General features: G+C 34.9%; 3 protein-coding genes across 4 annotated transcripts in view; 2 read left to right on the top strand and 1 right to left on the bottom strand.

Annotated features, from left to right (window-relative positions):
* The window catches only part of LHFPL7 (LHFPL tetraspan subfamily member 7), a 63,974-nt gene extending 58,836 nt beyond the window's left edge, over window positions 1-5,138 (top strand). The window contains exon 3 of the mRNA XM_055794294.1: window positions 2,809-5,138. Within this exon, the coding sequence (XP_055650269.1) occupies window positions 2,809-3,035 (227 nt within the window). The 3' untranslated portion in view covers window positions 3,036-5,138. The remainder of the gene's footprint in view (window positions 1-2,808) is intronic.
* A 1,984-nt stretch (window positions 5,139-7,122) lies between these two features.
* SPATA22 (spermatogenesis associated 22) lies at window positions 7,123-12,158 on the bottom strand. Its single transcript, XM_055797453.1, is given in 8 exon segments — window positions 7,123-7,314; window positions 7,662-7,759; window positions 8,623-8,752; window positions 9,088-9,437; window positions 10,487-10,587; window positions 10,723-10,777; window positions 11,496-11,624; window positions 12,116-12,158. Coding segments are annotated over 8 exon segments (1,098 nt in total).
* A 3,810-nt stretch (window positions 12,159-15,968) lies between these two features.
* Window positions 15,969-21,887, top strand: part of ASPA (aspartoacylase) — an 8,444-nt gene continuing 2,525 nt past the window's right edge. The window contains exons 1-4 of one of the 2 annotated variants that reach the window (XM_027790938.2): window positions 15,969-16,387; window positions 18,830-19,022; window positions 20,222-20,315; window positions 21,105-21,212. In XM_027790938.2, the coding sequence (XP_027646739.1) occupies window positions 16,149-16,387; window positions 18,830-19,022; window positions 20,222-20,315; window positions 21,105-21,212 (634 nt within the window). In that variant the 5' untranslated portion in view covers window positions 15,969-16,148. Of the gene's footprint in view, window positions 16,388-18,826; window positions 19,023-20,221; window positions 20,316-21,104; window positions 21,213-21,887 lie in introns of both variants that reach the window. The other variant, XM_027790936.2, reaches the window with a different exon arrangement.

Here is a 21,887-nt window from a genome sequence, read left to right as displayed (position 1 = left end):
ATCACCGTTTCTTAGATAGCATGTTGTTCTGCTTCCTACCTGTATTAGCCTGCAAGTGCATGCTACAACCTACATAGGTCTGCGGATTAACACAGTGTAGTTTGTTGATCAGCTTAGCAGTTTAACGCTCTCCAAGTTTACAATAGCAGTAGGGAAAATCTCCCATTTTTCTAGTTGTTCTCCTAGGTTGCTTCCTACGTTCCATGGAAGTTTCAAGACCAGGCTGGATCAGGCTTTGAGCAACCTGGTCTAGTGGAAGGTGTCCCTGCCCATGGCAGGGAGGCTGGAACTAGGTGATCTTCAAGGTCCCTTCCAACTCAAACCATTCTTTTCGTTTTTTTGGGAAAGCTCAGTGACCTTTGCTAGACAAGATGTTTGTGTGTGTGTCTAGATTAGCTTAATTTTTATTGTATTTTTTGTATTGTTTTTAGTGGTGTCAAATGTGTGTAGTTAAGGGAGATATGCATAATACAACTTACTTCTTTGTCTTTAGCTTCTGCATGTTTGTTTAATGTTAGAGCTGAAATGCACAAGCACAGCTGCTGTAAGCTCCCTCCTGCCCTGGGCACCCACAGCAGGTGCAGCTGGGTGAGTCGTATCAGGCAGTGTGAGAGGTGCTCGGGATGTGGCCTGTGCTGAGGAGGACCTTCCCTTAACTGGCTCCTGCAGCATCACCTTCACACACCTTCAGCCTGGAAAGAGGGATAGGCCACAGTGTCCTTCCTTGGGAACCACTGAAAACTCACACATAAAGGCCTAAAGGGAAGGAGAGTGGTTTTTGGGAGCGAGGGCAGGTTAAAACCTTGCTCTCAGAGTGCTCCGCTTACTGGCCAGCAGTTTCTCTTTGTACCCATACATAAGTTACCCCAGAGGGAAACAGACTAACAAGTTTGCTTCTGTTCCAGTTTTTCTCTTTTTAATTTCCATTTTCTTGCTCTTACTGTTTTGTTTTGGTTTGTTTGTTTTTTTCACAAGGGATTAACTCAGTGGTTCCATTTAGGCAAGAAGCAAAGGTTTAATTCAAATTATTCAGGGACTTTACAGGCTGAGTATGTTAAACTTCTTCACTTCATCTAGCCCTCAAGCTTATTAAAGTTGTTGGGTTTTTATTAAAAAGATTAATGAGTGATTGCCCTTTTTTAGTGGATACTTTTAAAATTAAGCCTCTCTCTCCAATATTATAATGGAAATAATATGCACATGCCCTACCTGAAAGGCAATTACAAATACAAAGAATAGCACGTAGTGTTTGTTTTATAATCCTAATGTTTCATTAGATGTTTGCTGGTTATGAATTATCTATCAGCTCAAACATAACTGTTAATTCCGATTACCACTATTCTTGAATCACTAACAATCCAGCCTGAATTTGAACAAAACACTGTCTTGGAAAAACAGGAAAGTAGGAAAAGGGATTGCTTCGTGGTATCTTTTTGGTACATAAAATAAAGCCTTTTAAAACAGACTATAGATTTTAAATACAGTGGTAATTTATCAGTAGAAAGGATAGAAAAGAAAAAAAAGGGTTTCTCAGTGTCCTGTCAAACAAGAGTATATGCGCAATGGCTGGGACGGCATAACCCTTCGCACCAGCCTAGCTTAGCCCCTCTTGACTTCCAAGGTGGGCAGAAACAGGCTCTGAGAACCGTACCTGGAGTATTTTAATGCATCTTTATCATAGTCATGATTTATACTTTTGGCCATCTTATTTTCAGAGTTGGAAAAGTGGTTCTGATGTTTATTAATTGCATAAGCCATGATATTTAAATATAACATAGTCATTAAAGACTGTAAAATCTGTGAAGTGCTATTAAAAGCTAACAGATAATACAGACAGTGTAATTGCAGCAGGCAAGTCTGGCTTTCCAACATCAAGAGGTGGCTGAAGCTTTGCTTGTACTGTAGACAAATTTCTTCATTATGCACAGGATTAATCTTCTAGTGTATTTGGGTAGGAGTAAAAGTTGACTCACTGGGAGAGATTTCCTGCTACTTTAACTCTATGCCTTTACCTAGCGAACCTTTAGATTTCTACAGCATGTTCTGTTATATTTATTGTGTGTTTTTAGAGTTTAAGCTGTCAAAGTTAGATAATATAGGAACTTTTGGTCTTAGTATTTTTGGTCTCAACCATAGGTCAACATTTTTTCTAATACTTGAATTTACAGAGAGAATGAAGAAAAAAAAATACTGAAAGATTCCAATGCTAAAACTGAAATAAGAAGACAGATTGTATTGTTTTTGATCTCTCAACCTTTGGGTCAAATGCAGGATTTTTTAAACAATTTAAGTTTGTAATAATAAGAATAATGAGAAAGTGCTCCCATTATCAGAACTTAATCAGCGCAATCTGAAAACTACATTTAAACTCTATCATTGAAAGTTTTTATTTGGCGGAACAAAGCGATTGTCTCAAGTACAAAAATGCTATTGAGAAGAAAATCAAGCTGGTTTGTAATCTGCAAACCTATGAATTCTTTTCTTCTGGATTCCATTATATCTGAATCATCTTGCTTTTTAAATGGCTCCATTAATTTGGATTACAACGTTTCTGAAGTTACATAATGGGCAAGACTTCTCAAGAAAAAAATCTCAAAGCCAAGTTGCTACCCTGTTATGACACTGCTGTCCATAAGAGGTAATTATGAAAAGGAAGATGATCTGCCAATCATAAGGGGTTTTTTTAAGCTATGACTTTTCCCATTGATTTTAATATAACATATTTGCCTTTCTAAAAGAATTTTTGTTTTTTCTTAAGTAATTAAGTGTTTGATAATAATTGACGTGGTTTTTTTCTCTCCTTTCTAGTGTTCATAATGGCTTCTGGGCTTTTGGTTTACCCTTTTGGTTTCAACTCTGCTACTGTGAAGAGGTTCTGTGAGAATTCAGACATCTACTATGCAGGAGACTGCCAGATTGGATGGGGGTATATGCTGGCAATTGTTGGGGTCATGTTGTCTGTCTTTTTACCATTCTTTGCAAAATATGCACCAAAAGAGCACATATCTCCAACTCCAATACCTACAATTTTATAGTATTTTATTACTGTTTAAGAACAGAACATTCCTGTCTACAGGCAATGGGCAGAAATTATAGCACTTCCATTTAGCTGTATGGCTGAAGAGAAAAAAGGAGATGGGGAAGAGAAGGTCAGATTCACTAAGACCAAAAGTGCATTGATAGTCTTCCGTAAGTACGAGCAGCAAACACTCTGGAATTGAAATAAGATTAATCAGCAGCCTTTATACTGCTCTAAACATATAGTGGCATAATGCCTTAGACAAAAAAAAATAAAATAAAATCTGGTTATCCTCAAAACATCTGTCTACCTCCCAGTTTCTTTTGTGTCTCAAAATTGTAAGTCTTTTAAAAGCTTCAATTCACTTTTTATATATTATTAAATGTCAAAACTTTTATGAACCCAATAATTTTAAAATCAATGATATTTTGTTACAATTATTTTGATTAGTGAGAAAAGCACCTACTAGTAGCCACAGCCTAAAATTAAACTTGATATCTAAAAAGAGTTGTATACAAAAAAAAATAATTGCTTTTTAATCTCTATATATTAGTAGTGCCTGCATATCATAAGTTGTTGGCACACTTTTTAATGCCAATCTAATAGTCAAGATTTAGAGTCATCTTCATGAAGACTTGCATAAAGTTTAGATTACTTTTTTTAGAAAGAGATATCTAACTACTTCCAAAAGCTTCATGATGATTTAATGGTTTAACAACAGGGGGAAAATGTTAAGAATTTGTTTCCAGTATTTCTTAAATTATAATTTTAGGTGGGCTTTTACAAAATTATTTGAACTATTAAACTTGTAGATTTTGGTGTTTGTTGTTTGTTTCTTAAGGCTGAAAAGAGAAAACTCTGTTTACAAAAACATATGTGCCCGATGACCCTTATATGTAGTGATAATACAAGCTAGAATGAACTAGATTCTAATATTTCCATTACTATTAAAAGCCCATTATTGTAAAAAAAAATAGTGAAATGCTACTGAACACTACTAATAAGAATTTGATGCTGTGTCAGAACTAGCAAATTGCCATATTTCATGAGTTTGTATGTGAATTTTGTGAAGTTTGATTTCCACAATAGCACTGAATTCATTACTATCAGCATTGAAATAAGTGCACTTGATTGCCTTAAGCAAAAGAAACATTGGGTTCTAATCTCACCCCACTGTTATGTTTTTCATTTAAAATAAAAATTGATTTCTAATTCTATTCTCATCTTTTATTTTCTATTATTTATTAAAAAAGAAAGTATCACATAGATTATATTTAATTCAAAGCTATACTTTTTAGTTTTGTATTTTGGCAAAAACCAAGTGATCAAATTTATTATTCTTCACTTAGCTGAGTCCAACTGATTCCTGAATTATTATTTTAATTGAAAGCGTACATGAAGGGACAGACAGAGACACATTGAGGAAGTATAAGAAAATGCAAACAGAACAATTGCTGTGTTATTTTAATACCTGAAAAAGACTTCTGTAGTCTTGTTTACATTCCTCACCCTTCTAAACTTCAGTGGAACATTGCATTGTTTTCCAAAGTAATTGTCTGTTGTTGCATTTTCATGCACTCTAAAGCAAATTCTGCACGTAAACTAGCAAGTTCCATTACTAATCTTTGAAAAATACAATTTCAGTGTAGAATTAAATGCACTGAGAAAGAGAGAGAGCACATGCTATGCGTTTTTGCTTACAGTGACTAAGGAATTAAATCTTCCAAATATTTAAGAAATTAGGTTGAAGGAATGCCTCTAAAGTAAGAAGAATAAATTTCAGTCACTTCTGTATAGTAATGTACTTTTCAGTAATGTCTTAGGCTTTTTTTTTTTTAATGAATAGCTGAAATTGATGATTTTCATCTAAGAGTCAGAAAAGTGAGGAATAACAAACAACATGTAAAAAGAAAATAATCACCACGAAGTAGAAAGACAGAGATGCAGGCTTTTCTTTCCTAACCAACCTGTGCCTTTACACTAGAACCATTATACAAGACAGGATCAATATGGTTAAAAAAACACAAAACAACCAACAACTGAAAAATGTTGAGTAATGTGTATAAACTGTATTACGTAGGGTTTCTTCTGTTTTGTGTAATGTTTACGACTGTTCACTTAATGTTTCGCTAGAAAAAGTGATTTGTTAGTGTAAAGTAGAAAACTTTTTCTTTTTTGCAAAGATCTAAACACTTACTGACAGTAAAATTATTTTAGATTTTTATTAACAGCCATAACATACCTAGTAGACACAAATAACCTATTTCTGTCATTACTTATTAATGTAACTTTCACATGTGCAGAACTGGAACCATCACTCAGTCCACTGAAATCAGTAGGCCTACAACATTTGTGTGATGTTGATGACACGCACAGATGCTGGTCTGGTCCCATAGTTCAAGCTTCCTTTGTAGTTTTAAGTTACTGTTACAGTGGAGCCCCACAATTTACAGCACTGCTGTAGCAAATCCTTTACTTCTTAAAACTCAACCTCTTCTGTTGTGAACATCGACAAGCTCCACAGACTGTAATATTCTGCACCTTTTATGAGTTAAGCTAATGCTTCCATTTGGAACTTTCTTTAATATTTTATAATACATAAAGGAAATCAAATATATGTATATGACCTCTACAACTGGATAGATGAAACTCTCCTTGAAACATCCACGCTCAGAACCAGCTTAGCACAGAAGGTAAAGATGATAATGCAAGTGATTCTTACACCAGTAAAGCACATACTTTAGATCTTCAACTGGAACATTAAGGGGCATGTTGCTAACAATACATGTGCTAACACTGACAGATCACTTTTTAAAATAAAGACTGTCTGCGCGTTGAACTGTGTAGAAGCGTTTTCCTGTTATAAGTCGAATGATTTACTGGACCAGGTTCAAGTTTTATCCTAAATATATAATTTTTTAAGTGTAACTAAAAGCTGTATTTTCCATTAATGTGTTTCTGCATTGACTAGCTGGCTCCTTTTTAGAATATTAACTGTTTTCTGTATTTGACTTGTTGGATACAATATTTCAATTATTTTAAATGTGAAATTTCCAATTGCCAACACTGTATAATAAAATTAAAAAAAAAATCGCACCGTTCACTATTTTCTTGACAACTCTTTTGTTTTACAATTCCCAACAGAGCTGGTACAAAGCTTTTGATGTAGGGGAACTAGCTAAGAGGAAAAGGAAATAGAGACAGCAGGAATAATCTATGGAAGTTACTGTTTGAAGGCAAAAACACATAAACATGTAAATGGTCCATCCCTCATGAAAGATGTTTCTATGGCAAAGGCAAGGAAGTTCTGTGTTCAAATAACTATTTCTCTCCAACTTCCTCTGTGTCCTTGAGCAATCCTCCTACAGCTTCAGGGTCTGTTGCTATTTTATACAGGTGTTATACTGATTATTTATTTTTTAAAAAACACGGATCAGATAACATATCAATAGGAACCATATGAATACCTAATACATACAGCTGCATCCTGTGAAATCTTTCTGTAGTATCTATTATAATCATTTCTAGAAAAGCTTTTACACATGTTCTTGTAATGCAGCAAAGGGAACCTGTTAACTGGAACTGAAGTGGAATAAAGACTACCCTCTTACTTTCTATCAAAGAGCAGTTTTAATGCAATATGCAGAGCCAAAGAGAACTTTGTTGATATTTGTTAGTTCCTAAACTTTGTCCAAATACTCCTCAAAAGTATATAGTCAACGTTTTGAAATAGGTATTGAAGGAATTTCTAAAAATTGAAGATAATGAAAAGCAATGGCAACCTGAACTAGTATAAATAATCTTTTTCTAAAACACTTCCAATACTGAAAAACTTAAACATTTTAATTCAGAATTTCTCCAGTAAAATCTAATCTACTATGAAACAAAACCCTGTCATTGCATATTTCAGTGGGAAATATAAGCTATGAAAAGTAATAGTGGAAGCAAAACATTTTTACTAACATTTGTTGGATAGCACAGCATAGTGATATTTCCAATTATTGAATCAGATTTTCAGCATTAGTTTTGGTAAATGCTTTAGGATGTCCAGCCTTTACGGGTAATGATGAGTGAAAATCACTTTTGGACAACCATTTAGACTTTTAAATTTCATTCATTGTTTTTACATATGCTGTCATCTCAACATCTGCAATTTTAACAAATTCTTGGAAAGCATTTTGTTCTTGAATAGTTGCTGGTCTTACAGAGACGCACTTGAAAATGTTCCTTTTTGCATCATAGTTTCCCATGCACCTGTGCACTCGACCTCTAATTAGTCTTGGAAGCTCCCGGTCCTTCATCAAAAGCATAAAAAACAAACAAAATAATTGTATCACCTAACATAAAAGCTCTCAAAACGTCTGCTTTCTAAAGACTACATCAAATGCAGAAGGAATTTACATCAGCTTTTTTGCTGTTATCAACTACTTAGAAGCTGAACTTAAAGTCCCAACTTTTTTGCTGAAACAGAAGTCTGAGGATGCCTAAATAGTGAGGATTACTGCTCTAGACCACTTTGAGAACAACATGGTATAAGCATTCAGCTTTCCTTGCACACAGCAACTTTCTGTTTTATCAGAACAGCATATTATTAGCTTCATAAAAGAGATTCTAGTGTTAGGTACAGACATAGAATACTTACAATTTCATAAAATACACAAGGCAGACTCTCCTTTCCATCTCTCAAAAGAAAATTCTTTGCCCCATACGCTCCAGGTGTGACTGCAGAATCAAGTGTGCCTATACAATTTAGCAAAAATAAATCATGATGTAAACGTCAGAGCAGTACTAAGTATGATACACAAAGATACCATAACAACATTTACTACACAAAAGCACTACAATATATAGCATCAGCATCAGCTTTCTGTGAGAACTTGTGCTGACAGCACTGGAAGTTCCAATACAAATTATAGGCTTTACAGTCTTTGAACAGCACAATTATATGTGATGTCTCTCTAAACTGACTGACCAAATGCGGTTTTCATAATTGTCACTGTAATCTGGTTATTCCCTTGTTAAGCAGAGCACAACACAATTCTCTTTAGGTTTTATTGATCTTCATATGCAAATCAACTTTAAATATTTGCAACCTTGTCAAAATAATAGTTTTCTGAGATACCATCATATTGTGTATTCTTATTCACCTTGATTTAAAGTTTAGTCATTTCAGTCTTTTGTCATGTTCATTTCTCAGATGTGAAAACACAAAGTGAAACACACTAAAAGTCATCTATGTTTAGAAGTACTCCAGACTTCAATTTATTCCTAGATTAATTGTATTAAAAATTACTGTAAAACTGTACCTCTCTACAGAAGGTTCCTATTAAATAGGAAAATTTATTGTAACACATTCTAAAAAGAAGGAAAGAAAAGATGATAAAAAGAGCTTAAATGTTGGAGGATGACTGTATTATTAATTTTTTACCCATTTTAGTCACCTTTGATAGCTGAATGGATCTCCCAGCAGGAAAATAAGATGCTGCTTATGCCAGTATTTTGTGGTTTGAAGTATTTCACAGCTATTGTTCCTACAGTTAATAAGATTTTCTCTTGGCTGTTGTCCTACCATTATCAGTTAGAACACAATCTACCATGCTTACCTAAAACTTCAAATAATAGTGCAGCTTTATAAGCATATTGACTCCAGTGCCTCATACTTTCAATGACTGCAGATATGATTCGCAAAGAATTATTTTTTTCTTTAATTTTTAGTTGAGATGATGAAAATTCCTTTTAGAGGAATATGAAAATGCAAGTTAGAGATAAACACACAATTTTAAAAGGCACACAGACATTTCTATATTATGTTAAATATCCAATATTTACACTAGTGTACATTCAGACTATACAAACAACTCCCTGCCAATTTATATGATCATGCTGGGTTATTATACATATAATAACTGTAGGTTATTATAATATAAAAATCTCAATTCTAAATTTTCAGAAACTTAAGGGTTTACTAAGGCAGCTAGGAATAATGAAAGCCTCATCTTTCCTCAATTTTCTTTTCCTTTACTATTTTCTTCATTGTATCTTCCTATTAACTCTCTCCATAAGCTTACCTGGCTTTTGTCTTCTGGAACACAACCAAATTGGTTTTCATTCATTTTATTTTGCTGAATATTGCGGCTAAATTTATATCCCAGACTATGATCCTGCAGACTTCTTGAAACGATGTTAGGTTTCACTGGCCCCTGTCCTTTAGATATATATGTCTGGCTAGTTTCTGTTGGTTTAATAAGCTGGGATGAATTACGGTTATGAGGGTTTTTTTGCTGCTGGGCAGTTTTCAAATTATTTGAAAGATTCTCAAACTTCTGAATAATTCCACTATCAGATCTTGCATTTGTTGTGTTATTTGGAGGAGTATATCCATTTCTGTTCCAAACTTTAGTACTGGGAGTCTTCTCTGCTGCCCTGTAGTACAATATAATAGTTCAGTATCACAATATCTAATCTGAATACTTAGATACGTAAATTATATAAAGGCAACCTATTGTTTTAGTTTTAAAAACATCTGTTAAATATTCAGACTCAAAGCACTTGAGTATATACACTTAAATTTATCCACATACAGGGCCATGATCACACCTGTGTTTAAACCTAGCTGAATTCAATAGGTCTTAAAAGCTTGCTCAAGTATTGTCCTGCCCTGTATCAGGGATCTTTCCTGACCTAAGATTCACATTTTTTCCATAACTCTAAAATTAAATAAGCAAAGTTTCTTCTGAGAATGATATTTCTAAATTCTTCTACCACCATCACTGAAAAAATCATTTTACCACAAACTTTAGTGCTGACCTTATTATTTCTAACACTTTATAAAAGGCAGCTCAGAAATGCCTTCCACCTCAGTTTCATTTCGCCCTTGAAGGCACTTGTTTAAAACATTCACTCTTTTTGCCATTGGAAAGGAATAGGAGGAAGGGAAGAGATAAAAAAGACAATTACAACATTGCTGGAAGTGTCTCTGCCAGCTCTAGGCATCTGAATCTGGAAGCTTTTCCTTAGTTTATATAAGCACAGTGTTCACAATTATATTCAGTTTTGATTAAATATTTTGATATAAAATTGCCCTAATGTACACTGATAGAAACTTAAATTTGAGACTATTGATAAATATGGTTTGAAAGGCGACAAAACTTCACATAAAGGAGAATCTCAAAAAATTGCATCTAAGACAGCAAAATTGAATCAACTTTTATGGTAAGACTGAATTTCAGGCTTGATAATAAGGCTAGCTATTAGGGCTAATTAATAGGACTCATTAGGTAGACTGGAAAAGTACTTCATTTCAGTGCGTTTTGGCTCATAAGCACAATGTAATTATTTAGGACTATGGTGATGATCTGAGAATTAAAAGTTCTCTCTGAATATACAAGAATATGGAAAAATGTAAAATATACTTTCACATGAGAATAATTTTGGTTAAGGTAGGATAATAAAAATTAAAGACTCCACCAACCTAGAGGCATACAAGTTTTTTCCCAGCATTTGCTAAATTAGACTTTGATGCATTTGGTGGTTTCATAACAGAAGAAGCCACCTGATGTTCTGTTTGACTTTCAAAGATAAGTTTAAAGTATCAGTGACGCAGTAGCAGCTTTATTGTAAGACTGACATATGGATCATAGTTTGTGGAACAATTAGCACCCAAATAAAAATCAATAAGCAACAAATAATCTCCTTTTACATACCCATTGCTTGCTTCTTTCTGTAGTTCAACCACTTCTGGAGTCATCATTCCCCAGCCTAATTCCCAAAAGACAAAGAATTGAATATGGACACAGACTAAAAAGATTTAAAGGTAATAGGTCTACTTAGGGCTCCTACACTTTATCTGCTTAAGATTCCACAATGTCTCACACAGGAAGGAGGAGGAAGGGAGAAGGAGAAAAAAAAAAAAAAAAAAAAAAGGAATTATATGATCCTTTGATATCCGTAACTTCTAACAAGTAAGTTGCTTCTCTAGACCATGGTTAAGTTAGACTGATTAGCACAGAGACTTCTACTTTATTATAATTAAAACATAATGAAAGTACTAAAGGCAGAGACTTCTGCATCACTCTTTCCAAGCACAATTTGTAGAACAGCAGTTCTCTTCTGAATTACAAGAAAGATATCTCATAAATGTTTCTTCTTGCAACACAGGACTTGAATGTTGATTGAAATCAACTGAAAACAAAAGGTCAGAATTCAAGAGACTCTATTTAAATGCCAGTGCTACTTCATTCTCTAACATACAAAGAGTCAAACTCCCTCTAGACACAAAGTATAAAAAGCTCAATTGTATAGAAGAGAAAGAAATTTCCTGGAGGACATTTTTTACATAATGAACTTTTCAGAAACAAACATAAAGGATGCATATTGTTCTTGATAAAGACAATGTCTAATTTAATTAAATACAATCATACAGTTAAGGTTTACTTGGATTTAGATCCGATAAAAAAATAAAATATATCTTATTTACCGAAGGATGTGGGGGAAAAGTCATAAGTACGAGTCCCAGAACTGGTACCAAACTCATTTTTAAGTGGACTTGAAGTGAGGGGCTGTCTATTTCTTTTTTTTTGATTGAACAGAGGTACAGGCAGACAACCTAAAATTAAGATTCAAATAATACTACTATACCAATAACAAAAGGATACACAATCTACACTTAAGTAAGATTACTTAACCATTATTTTGTGTCACCCATAGGAATTGCATTTCATAAACACATAACACATCAGCCATTGCCTCACAGAATTTATATTCTTCCCAGCCCTCCGTCCTGCACAAAATCCTGTGAATTAAACATTTCCCTTAGTGACCAGACCCCTGACTCCATTCAAAAATCTTGCCCTGTGCTGCAATAAAACTGAAACCCACGCAAGACCACTCAGGAAATGGGGATCTAGGACTGAATACTGTATATCCTGTAATAATACTGCATGCGTCTGTGAGCACGAGTATATATATATATATATATATGTATGTATGTATGTATGTATCTCTATGTATATATATCTATGTGTATATATATATATATATTTAAATATATAAGCATAATGCAGTATGAATGGTAACACACAAAAGAATGGATGGTACCTGCTGTGCTGCGACCTGAAGTGTCAGCTAGACTCCTTTTCATTCTCTTGCGGTATCTTAATAGGCAACAATGTATTGATTACTCCAAATTCGCTGTATGGAAGTTAGATAAACAAACTAAGTAAATTGATTCATGTTGCAAACGCATCCAAATTTTATGTGATTTTATGGCAGTTTCTCTTAACTCTCTGTGTACTCAGTGATATGCATTACTTCAGACACAAGCTTGAAAGATGCGAGCACTTGTACTGAATTTAGAAGTTTCACAGGTATGCAAGTGACAAGAAATTGCTCTTTGCAGATTAAGGGCCCAAATGATTGTATTTCTGAAGCAAAAGTTGTATTCTCTACTTTTTTTGAATGCTGTAAAAATACTGAATTCAATTCCAAATTTAAAAGTATATACATTCAAATACAAGGAATATTCTTTAATTCCTGAAAACAGAATACTAATAGAAAATGTATCCTTATACATTGCTGCAAAGTGTGATGGCAAGGTACATGGCTCTGAGTAAAAAACTGGTTTGTGAAAAATAGTGTCACACTTCAAAACCCAAAATTCTGTACTTTATGATGCAGACCTAAAACTTTTAGCCAATTTCCTCATATATATAATATTTCACAAGTAAAAAGAAAACATTATCAGCTAAATAGTGTGAACAGAAAAAATACATTTTACCATATTAGGTACAGGTCACACACCATATCTGTTTTCTGATTTATCTGCTCCTATAGTAAATGCCTATGTATTACTGCACACATTGAGAATACTAGACTGTTGTGTAGCATTAGTTGCTATTCTAACAAAGTTAGTTACTGGTGCATATTGCCTTTAGTGGCATATGAATAACACTGCATATTTGTGTGTATAAATAATATAAGACAGTAAACTCTACATTTATTTTGATCTGGCAGTTAACTATACACCGCTATTAAAGATATTGATAAGAATGAAGCACAAGGATCTACCGCAGCTAGACTAATAGGTCGATTTATTTCTGTGAGATACATCAATTACATGTGTGACAGCGTTAGAGCAGCTTCTACTTCATTGCTGTTGCACAATTTAAACTGTATTGCTAGCACTATGAAGTCCAATGGCCACCAGCAAGCAACATACTTGTAAAACAAAACCCCATAAACTTGATGTGCCAGCTTTGGTGTTACATAGGATCTTAGACTGTATTGTTTTGCTTTCTGTCCTCCCTTGAAGATAAACAACCAAAATCCTAAGCGAAAGCTATAGAGAAAAAGTAAGTTAAGGATGGAGAACAGGAGATACCAAGGTAAGCCTCGGCGGCACTTCACGCAGCAGCAGTACCAGTCACCGCCTGAAGGCGCCTGAAACCCTTGCCGGTGCCTGAAGGACGGGCTGAGGTGAAGCCCGCCAAAAATAACGGCCCGAAGCGCCACGCTCGCGCGCCAAGTCAGTCAGAAAAGGGCGGGAAGCGGCTACGGCCTCATTCCCCTCCCCGTCCCCTGGGCAGCGCTGAGGGGAGCCGGGCGCGGTGGTCCCGGACGCGACCCTAGGCAGTGAGGAGGGTGGCTCGGAGGGTGGCTGGCAGGAGCAATTACACCTGTGCACTGTAGGATTTAATTCTTTACCTCCCTACCCGTGGAACTGATGCACATGGTGGCACTTAAGAGAACCCAGGGAAGGAGCTGAATATCCACAAATGTGTGAACACAAACACGGATATAAGTAAAACTCAGCATTTGTCACGTTTTTTCTTTCCCGCCACTGTTCTGGGTTTTTACATGTGGCTGTTTTCAACCATCTAACTTCTTGCTGGTTCCTGTGTAAAATCCTAGAGCTCAGCAGGACTGGAGCCTGTCATTTTTTTGTAACCCTTCTTCTTCAGCCCTGGAAGGCTTTGGCGAGCCATGTTACACTTTTTATATCTACCTTTGCAACGTTGATACCTAGACTTCATTCCCTTCACGTTTTATTATTGCATGTTTTTCAGTCAGCAGCACCCATTCTAAGCTTTCAGGTGCAATACCAGGTACCTGCATGTAGTATATAAACAACTTGAATTCTTAATAAACTACATAATTTTTCAAAGTGTAAGTATTGGCAAAGCACAGGAGTAATGGATTGGTCCTGGTGTTTAATTCAGAAGAGTGACAACTTTTGAAGCATCTGCATTTATGCCACAAATTCTTGTAATGTCCTGGGAGACCAGGAGTTAAAAGCTGTTTGGAAGTTAAAGTGCTCTAAGGGTATAAAAGAAGCCTCCATGGCTTTACTTCCTAAACTCATGTTTGGAAATGCACTGTATCTGTCCTAAGAAAGCTCTTAGGAGACAAACCTCTTGCATGTTAAATGAGGTAAGTGCACAGACAATTCTGCATTCCGTTCAGTGTTTTGCAAGGAATTATAACCATTACAGTACCACCAGCAATAAAATATAAACTATACGTACTAGCACTGCATGTTTGCATTTTGCTGTTTACTCTTCAAACCGCTGTGGTGTTTAAATTCAGCAAACCAAGACTCGAGAGTGTGAGTCATTTTTTTCAGGCAGTGTCTAAATAGCCGTTTTGGCACCACAGCTAAAGAGACCGGGGTCAAAGGACAGTACAGACTGTCCAGTGCTGTAAAATACAACTTTACTGCTTTGTTTAATAAATTACTTACTATGATTAAACATCTGAGAGCTTCTAAGTACAGAAGGAATACAGTTCAGGATTCAAGTAAACGGTCTCTCTGTATTAACTTGCTGTAAGGTTCAGCAAATCTGTATGCATAAACTGAAACATAGAGAGCAACTTTTGTAGGAAATATATTCCTGGCAGAACTTGTCTAGTTAAGTCCTGTGTTTAGCTTTCTTTTCGTAGACTTACAGTCTATCAGCCTGGGTTATAAAGCCTCTCCCACAGGCACGAGCCAAAGCCAAATACTTTCTCAGTCACTGGAGTATAATCTTCATAAAAAGAAATTGTTCAATAAACATTCTTTATTCCCTTGCAATGTAACATTTTTTATATTTATTTTGTGTGTTGGATACTAATGCTTCTGTCATTTACAGCAGAAAAACTTATTTTCTGTTATTAAGACCTTTTCTGAATGTTTTGATCCTCATGGTGGAAGTCACGGCTGCTCTTTGGGTTAAGTTTCAGAAGCCTATCTGAATGTAATGGAAATGGAAGAAGTCAAGTTGTGGACCAAGAGTTTTTTTGGGGAGAACACAACTATTGTCCCCTTGTGCTCTACATCTGTTCCCTTTTTAATAAGAGATTGCAGAAGTTAGAAGGGTCGGCACTGGCAAAGTTGTTTCAATGTGTTAGAGATCTGTGTTAGCAGATCCCCAGACAGAGCAAGGAGTGCTATATAAGTCAGTTGTGGATAAATTGCACTTTTAATTTCAGCTAGTGTTCCTTCTAATCACTGTTATTCAGATACTAGAAACAAAAAGCGTCATATAAGCAACAACATGCTTTGAGGAACTCAGCTGTTGTTTTTTTAGAGGAAAATACTTGATGTTTCAGCATTATGTGTTGATCTAGAGCCAAGATATGACTCTTATTTTACTGGTTTTGTTCACTTTAAATCTTTCTGCCCCTATATACTGTAATGTTTATGTAACTTCAAACATATTCGAGTATACTTGTTACACCTAGTTTGCAGTGCAAAGATCTCAGAGATATTTAAGTACAGTATTAAAGTTTACAATAAAAAAGTCTATTCATGCTGTCATTAGTACAAGATTTACCTATGTATTGTATATTAATAGAGATTGCCTGTAGAAGTTAACTTTTGAACTGTGTAACAGTACTTGGAGATGTTACTAAATATGGTAAATGAAGGGGAGGGCTCCTCGAGAGGGAGGAGTGCCAGGTTAGCAACTCCCCGGCTCACAACAGGAGTGGAAAACTGTTAGAGAAATGTTAATTCACTTTCATTCACATCTGACCTAAACAGGCATCAAGAATTTCCTATTAAAAAGAAACATTTTTTTTCAGGACAAAAGTTTTACTTTAGAATTATTTTCTGTTTTGCTTTCAGCAATTCTTAGAGCTGCTGAAAAGCATGACTTCCTCTTCTGTTGTTGATACACCTCCGGTAAGACGGGTTGCTATCTTCGGGGGAACTCATGGCAATGAGTTATCAGGGGTATTTTTGGTCAAGCACTGGCAAGAGAACGGAGCTGAGATTCAAAGAACAGGAATGGAAGTGAAACCATTTCTTACCAACCCAAGAGCTGTGAAGAAGTGTACTAGATACATTGACTGTGATCTGAACCGTGTTTTTGACCCTGATAATCTGGGGTAAGAATAGCTGTGCTTTCTGCTGTTTTACTTCTCTGTTTTCTTTAAATTGTAAGGAGCTTCCTTTCCAGATTAAAATGTTAACACAAGTTCCACTACTGTTTTAACTGTGTAGTCACATAACTGAAATTACTGACCTTTAACCCAAAAAGAAAAAATCGCATGAGTGTTAACAGATTCATTTTAGAACTACTGCTACTCGAATGAGTCTCAAACCAACAGATAATCTTAAACACAACTTTTTGAATTAGTATTAGATTAGCTGTATTTGTGTAAACTAAAGTATTTCTGTTTTGACTTGCAAAGTCATTATTTCTCACGTGCCTTCTTGTGCAATTCGGCTTTGGAGCTCTTCTGAATACAATTATACTTGCAGGAAGATAGCAGATAAAAACAATTTAAAGGTAGACATCTGATTATACAAAAGAATGGTATACAAATCAGGGAAGTGTATGTAATTTCAGTTATATATAGTAAAAGATGAAAAGGTGAAATTAGCGCAGTTGGAAATAATGTATTCTATAGCAAAATTATAGCCAGAGAGTCTCAGTAATGTAACTAATTCATTATTTTAGAAGAAATACAGTCTCTAATTACTGTAAAATAGTAACTGATTTTACATTTTTAATGGGATTTTATGTTTCTCTGCTTTTGAGCCATTTATTCCAGAGGTGTACTTTGCTATATAACCATTCTTACACTTGGTATAGTTGTATGCTAAAAAGGTAATTGTTTCAGAAAGGTCTTAATGGTAAAGGTGAATATTACTGAAAGAAATATGTACCATGTATTTTGTAAGTGTGGTTATTCTTACCCTGCATGTCTTTTCATCTTAGAATTTTGTTGTTATTATATATGATTAGCAGACTTCTTAATACGTAACTCTTGAGGCCCTTCTTTTAATTGCCTACTTAGGACAAATGGGGGGGGGCAGGGGGGGAAGCGGTCCTGTTTGTTTTCAGCTGCTTTGTATATAGAACACTTGAAAAAATAGCAGATTAAGACACCTGCAGGTTGTCTTCATTTTTAAACTAATATTGCTCAGTGAATCCTATTAATTTGCCCAGTTCTATTACAACACTACTGGCTGGTTGGAATACCTTCACCTGATCCCTTTAAGTACAGGCCCTTCAAGATCACAAATTGTTTTACAAAATAACAAAACGGAGTGAAATCCTGATACTCCTGAAAGTCATGATGGAAGTCTCATTGGCTCTGATAGGAAGTATTAATTTAACAGTCTTATGTGGAAAAAAACCTTGCATTTCAAAGACAGAACCAAAGAATACATGGGTAGATTATGCGATATACAGAATCATAAAAATAGAAAAAGGAGCTTGGGGGCCTCACATATAAATTCTAATCCACCTCATGATCCACTAGTAGATCAACTGCATGTAAACACTCCTAACAGATCATACCTTGCCATTTCTAATACTCCAGCAGTGTTGATCCCATAATTTTCCTCAGCAACCTTTTCCAATGCATAAATACCCATGCAGTTAGTAAGGTGTTTTGTTAGCATTTAACAAAACTTTCTTCATGCAACTTAATACCATTGTTTCTACAAAATTAAAATATTACAAAGTTTGAGCTGTATCGAGAAAGAAAACTTAATTTGGCCCAAAAGATATTTGGCATGTCTGTATTGTACTTGGGTAGTATCCCAAGCCTATCATCAAAACCAGATTTGCTGTCTGCGCAGAAAAGTCCGAGCCTAGAGCAGCTTTGTTCACTGTTAATATGTAAGATGGATGTCCTTGTGTCATACATCAGTTTCCTACAGAGCCCTTATATAGACAGGAAACCTGTCTCAGACCTTTCCTTAGGCTAAGACCAATTTTTTGAAGTGTAGTACAGACATAGTCACCTGAGATTACAAGTAGTAAAACTTTGAAGGAATAGATTTGAGATAACAAAATCTTCTATGAGCTTTGAGTGTCAGGAGGTCTCAAAACAACAGTCTGTAAAAGTCTGATCAGAATATGAGAAGACAGGACACAGAGGAAGTTACAAAGGACCTTGTGAGTGATGTCCAAGGTAAATGGGCATGGACCAATATCCAAATACTGTCGTCAGGAGGTGGTGGGTCCAATCTTGGAAGTGGTTTAAGTTGTTAGATTTTGAGTTAGTTTTATGTATAGGGGGGAAAATTTTAGGATGTAAATAAATAGAAATAGCCTCCAGCTAAAATCAGATCAAAACATGCTTGCTACCCTTTGGCTCAAGACACGTAATAGTAAGACTTGTTTAACAATCATACTTGTTTTTTCAAGCACAAATTCATCAAGTTTTAACAGTTTGGTAATTAAATAGGTGATTTCAACTTTAGTCAATTATGGAATTAAAGAAAAAAGAAAAAAGAAAAGGGTATACGTATTTTGTTGACTGTAAAGCCATGGAATGAGCTTACTAATTTCTTTGTACTGATATTAACAGCAGGAGAGTGATGGAAGATATTCCATATGAAGTGAGAAGGGCTCAGGAAATCAATCATATATTTGGTCCAAAAGGTAGTGATGATGCGTATGACCTTATTTTTGACCTTCACAACACCACTTCTAACATGGGTGGTACCCTTATTCTTGAAAACTCCAGGGATGACTTTACAATTCAAATGTTTCATTATATCAAGGTAAAACTAATTTAAATGAACTATTAAAATAGATTATTAGTTGTAATGTTTTATTACTATATATAGTTTTGTAGTTTCTTTAAATATACTATTTTTTATTCTGCAAAACTGTTTAAAATATTTAATCACTCATAGGATGTTTTTTTTAATCAGAGATAATTAATAATTTCATTATAATATCCGGTAACTCAGATTTGAACTCATAATCTTCATGTATTAAAATGAGCGTTAGTAAGACTGATGGTCAAAGAGGAATGCTTAGAATAACATCTATGAAAACTAATGTCATTTAATCTGCTTTCATAGTGATCTGTCCGGAGTTTGGATAAATTTGGGTCACACATGCTAAATAGTGAAACATTAATTCTATGAAATAAAGACAAGTAAAAAATAATGGAGCTAGGTAATCACAAACGTTTCCTTCATCACTATTTATAGGAACAATGATAGATCTTTAGAAGCTGTGTGATTCTGCTTTTCCTGAACCTGCTAAGTATTGGTAGAAAGGTTGGCAAAAGTGCTGGCTTAAGCATAATCGGTTGAAGTATTTGTGACCTAGACAATGACTGATGAAATTAAGCTTAAGCCAATGGTGTGAAATTTAAAAATTTTTTCCCCTTAGAAACAAGGTTTATTTTAACATTTCATTTTTCTTATTACATGTATCCTATTTCAATGTTATAACATATCTGATGATATAGAAAACTTATAAATAACATATGAAGAGAAAGGGTAGGCAGTTATCAGGAAAGAGGCCTGGAAAAGGTTTCTACATAAAAAAAAAAAAAAAAAAAAAAAGAGTTAAAATAAGGCTTAATTCACAACCTAAATTCCCCATAAAAGAATCTAAGTCTGACATAAAAAATATTTGCAATTTGCTTTACAGTATTTTGATTCTAAGTTTTGGAACACTGATGAGTAGATTTTTCCTCCTGTTAGCAATTTAAGACTAGAACTGTGTTCAGTTATAGTAGGAAACAGCAAAGTTCAGTGAAGTATGCCTGGCATGAGTTAATGGAAAGGAGACCAACAAATACAGCTTTGTCCGTTTTCTAAAGATGTCCTACTTCTTTGAGGGCCATGAAATAAAGGCAACATATTGAAGACAATGTGTAAATCACTTCTGCATCAGTAATCTTTTGTGGCACAACATTTTAAAACATTTGCATAACAAAGAAATTTTTAAACAATCTCCACAGAACGCTTTGGCTCCAGAACACTGCCCTGTTTTGCTGATTGAACATCCTAGCTTGAAATATGCAACAACTCGATCTGTAGCAAAACATCCTGTTGGTAAATATGAAAAATAAAGACTATTTTAACCCACTGTACATTATTTTAAAATAAGCCTGTTTCCAGATCTGTTCATTTCATTGTGTTATACAGAGTACTGTGATCACCAGTAGCTATTTGTTTGACAATGTCTTTACCGAATCAAATGTACGTGATGATCTCCTTCTGAAGAGTTCTGATTTATACTTGGCTTACAAAATACACAGAAGCCAGCTGGAAATTCTTAAACTCAGTTAACCCACTGTTTGCATAAAATATTTATAATAGATAAGGATAAGGAGGAAGTAACAGCTTCAGGAAAGAACTGCTTGCTTCCTCTAAATAAGCCTTGGCTGAAATGCTGGTAGTTAGCCAAGAAGAGGAAAAGAGATTAAGTGATAAAGGAAGGGGGAAACTATGTTCTGCATGGAAGTTTTTAACTTTTTCATTTATGGAATCAAAACCTTAACAAGAGGGGGGAAAAATATTAGTTTGCTTTTTATATTAAACAGATAGTTCTTTAAAATGCAGTGTAGAAAAATAGGATGAAGAAAAGAATAAGATAAACTGATGTATGTAGTGTCCTTTCTCTTACCCTAGTAGCATGCTCACAAACATACCTATGGTTCTTTAAACTGATCCTGACTGGTGAGCTAAGTTTTCTGCTTGTCTTAAAAATCACATAACTCTGTACTTTACAATACCTCTTAGGCATAAACCACAGACCCAATCAGACATCTATTTTTGCTGTGTAATCTAAGCATGTAACATATTATGGCTATATTAATAATCTCCCTCATCTGCAAACAGGTGTGGAGGTGGGTCCCCAGCCGCAAGGTGTTGTTAGAGCTGATACTTTGGACAAAATGAGGAAGATTGTCAAACACGGCCTTGATTTTGTGCAACTTTTAAATGAAGGTAGAGTAAGTAGTAAGAGAATATAGCCGCCTGTGTCATATCAGTGGACTATTTCAGGAAAATACTGTTTGAAAAAATAGATCGGGCTACAACATTCTACAGTTACACAGGTAAAAGGGGAGGGGGGAAGGATTGTTCTCTAGACCTACTTAAGTGTGGCGTCAGAACGTCAGCATTCATGTATAGCTGCTTTGGGTAGCTTTAAGGATATTTCCTCTTCCTGAAGATTCAATAAGTATACCGATTCTAATCTTACAGTTGCTTTAAGAATCTGAAATACTAGCTAACAATATTTGCATAGTAGTATGTACATACCGAATACATATAAATTAATACTAAGAAATGTTCAATTTATATGCCTTCTGTGCATTGTTAACTAAAATTAAAGTTAATAAATTTTGTAAGATTTTGTTATACCTGTGTACTATCTAAAATACCTACTGACAAAAACAGGTGTTTAAAATGCTTTTAGAGTACATTTTGTCAGTGGGCTTTTTCTGGAAGTAGAAGGAAAAGAACGTAGTTGTGCATGTGACTCTCCATTATTGTGCTAGAATTGTAAAGATTAAATACCACTGATACATTTCTGTATTGTGCAGCACTATCAAACACAGGCCTTTCATTGATTTCTTCATTTACAAAATTTGTCTTTTTAAGTATACAGTGAGAAGCCAC

Source organism: Falco peregrinus, chromosome 2 (assembly GCF_023634155.1).
Source record: "Falco peregrinus isolate bFalPer1 chromosome 2, bFalPer1.pri, whole genome shotgun sequence".
Taxonomy (NCBI): Eukaryota; Metazoa; Chordata; class Aves; order Falconiformes; family Falconidae; genus Falco; species Falco peregrinus.
Note: the sequence above shows the minus strand (reverse complement) of the source record. Positions and strands in the feature narration are given on the sequence as shown.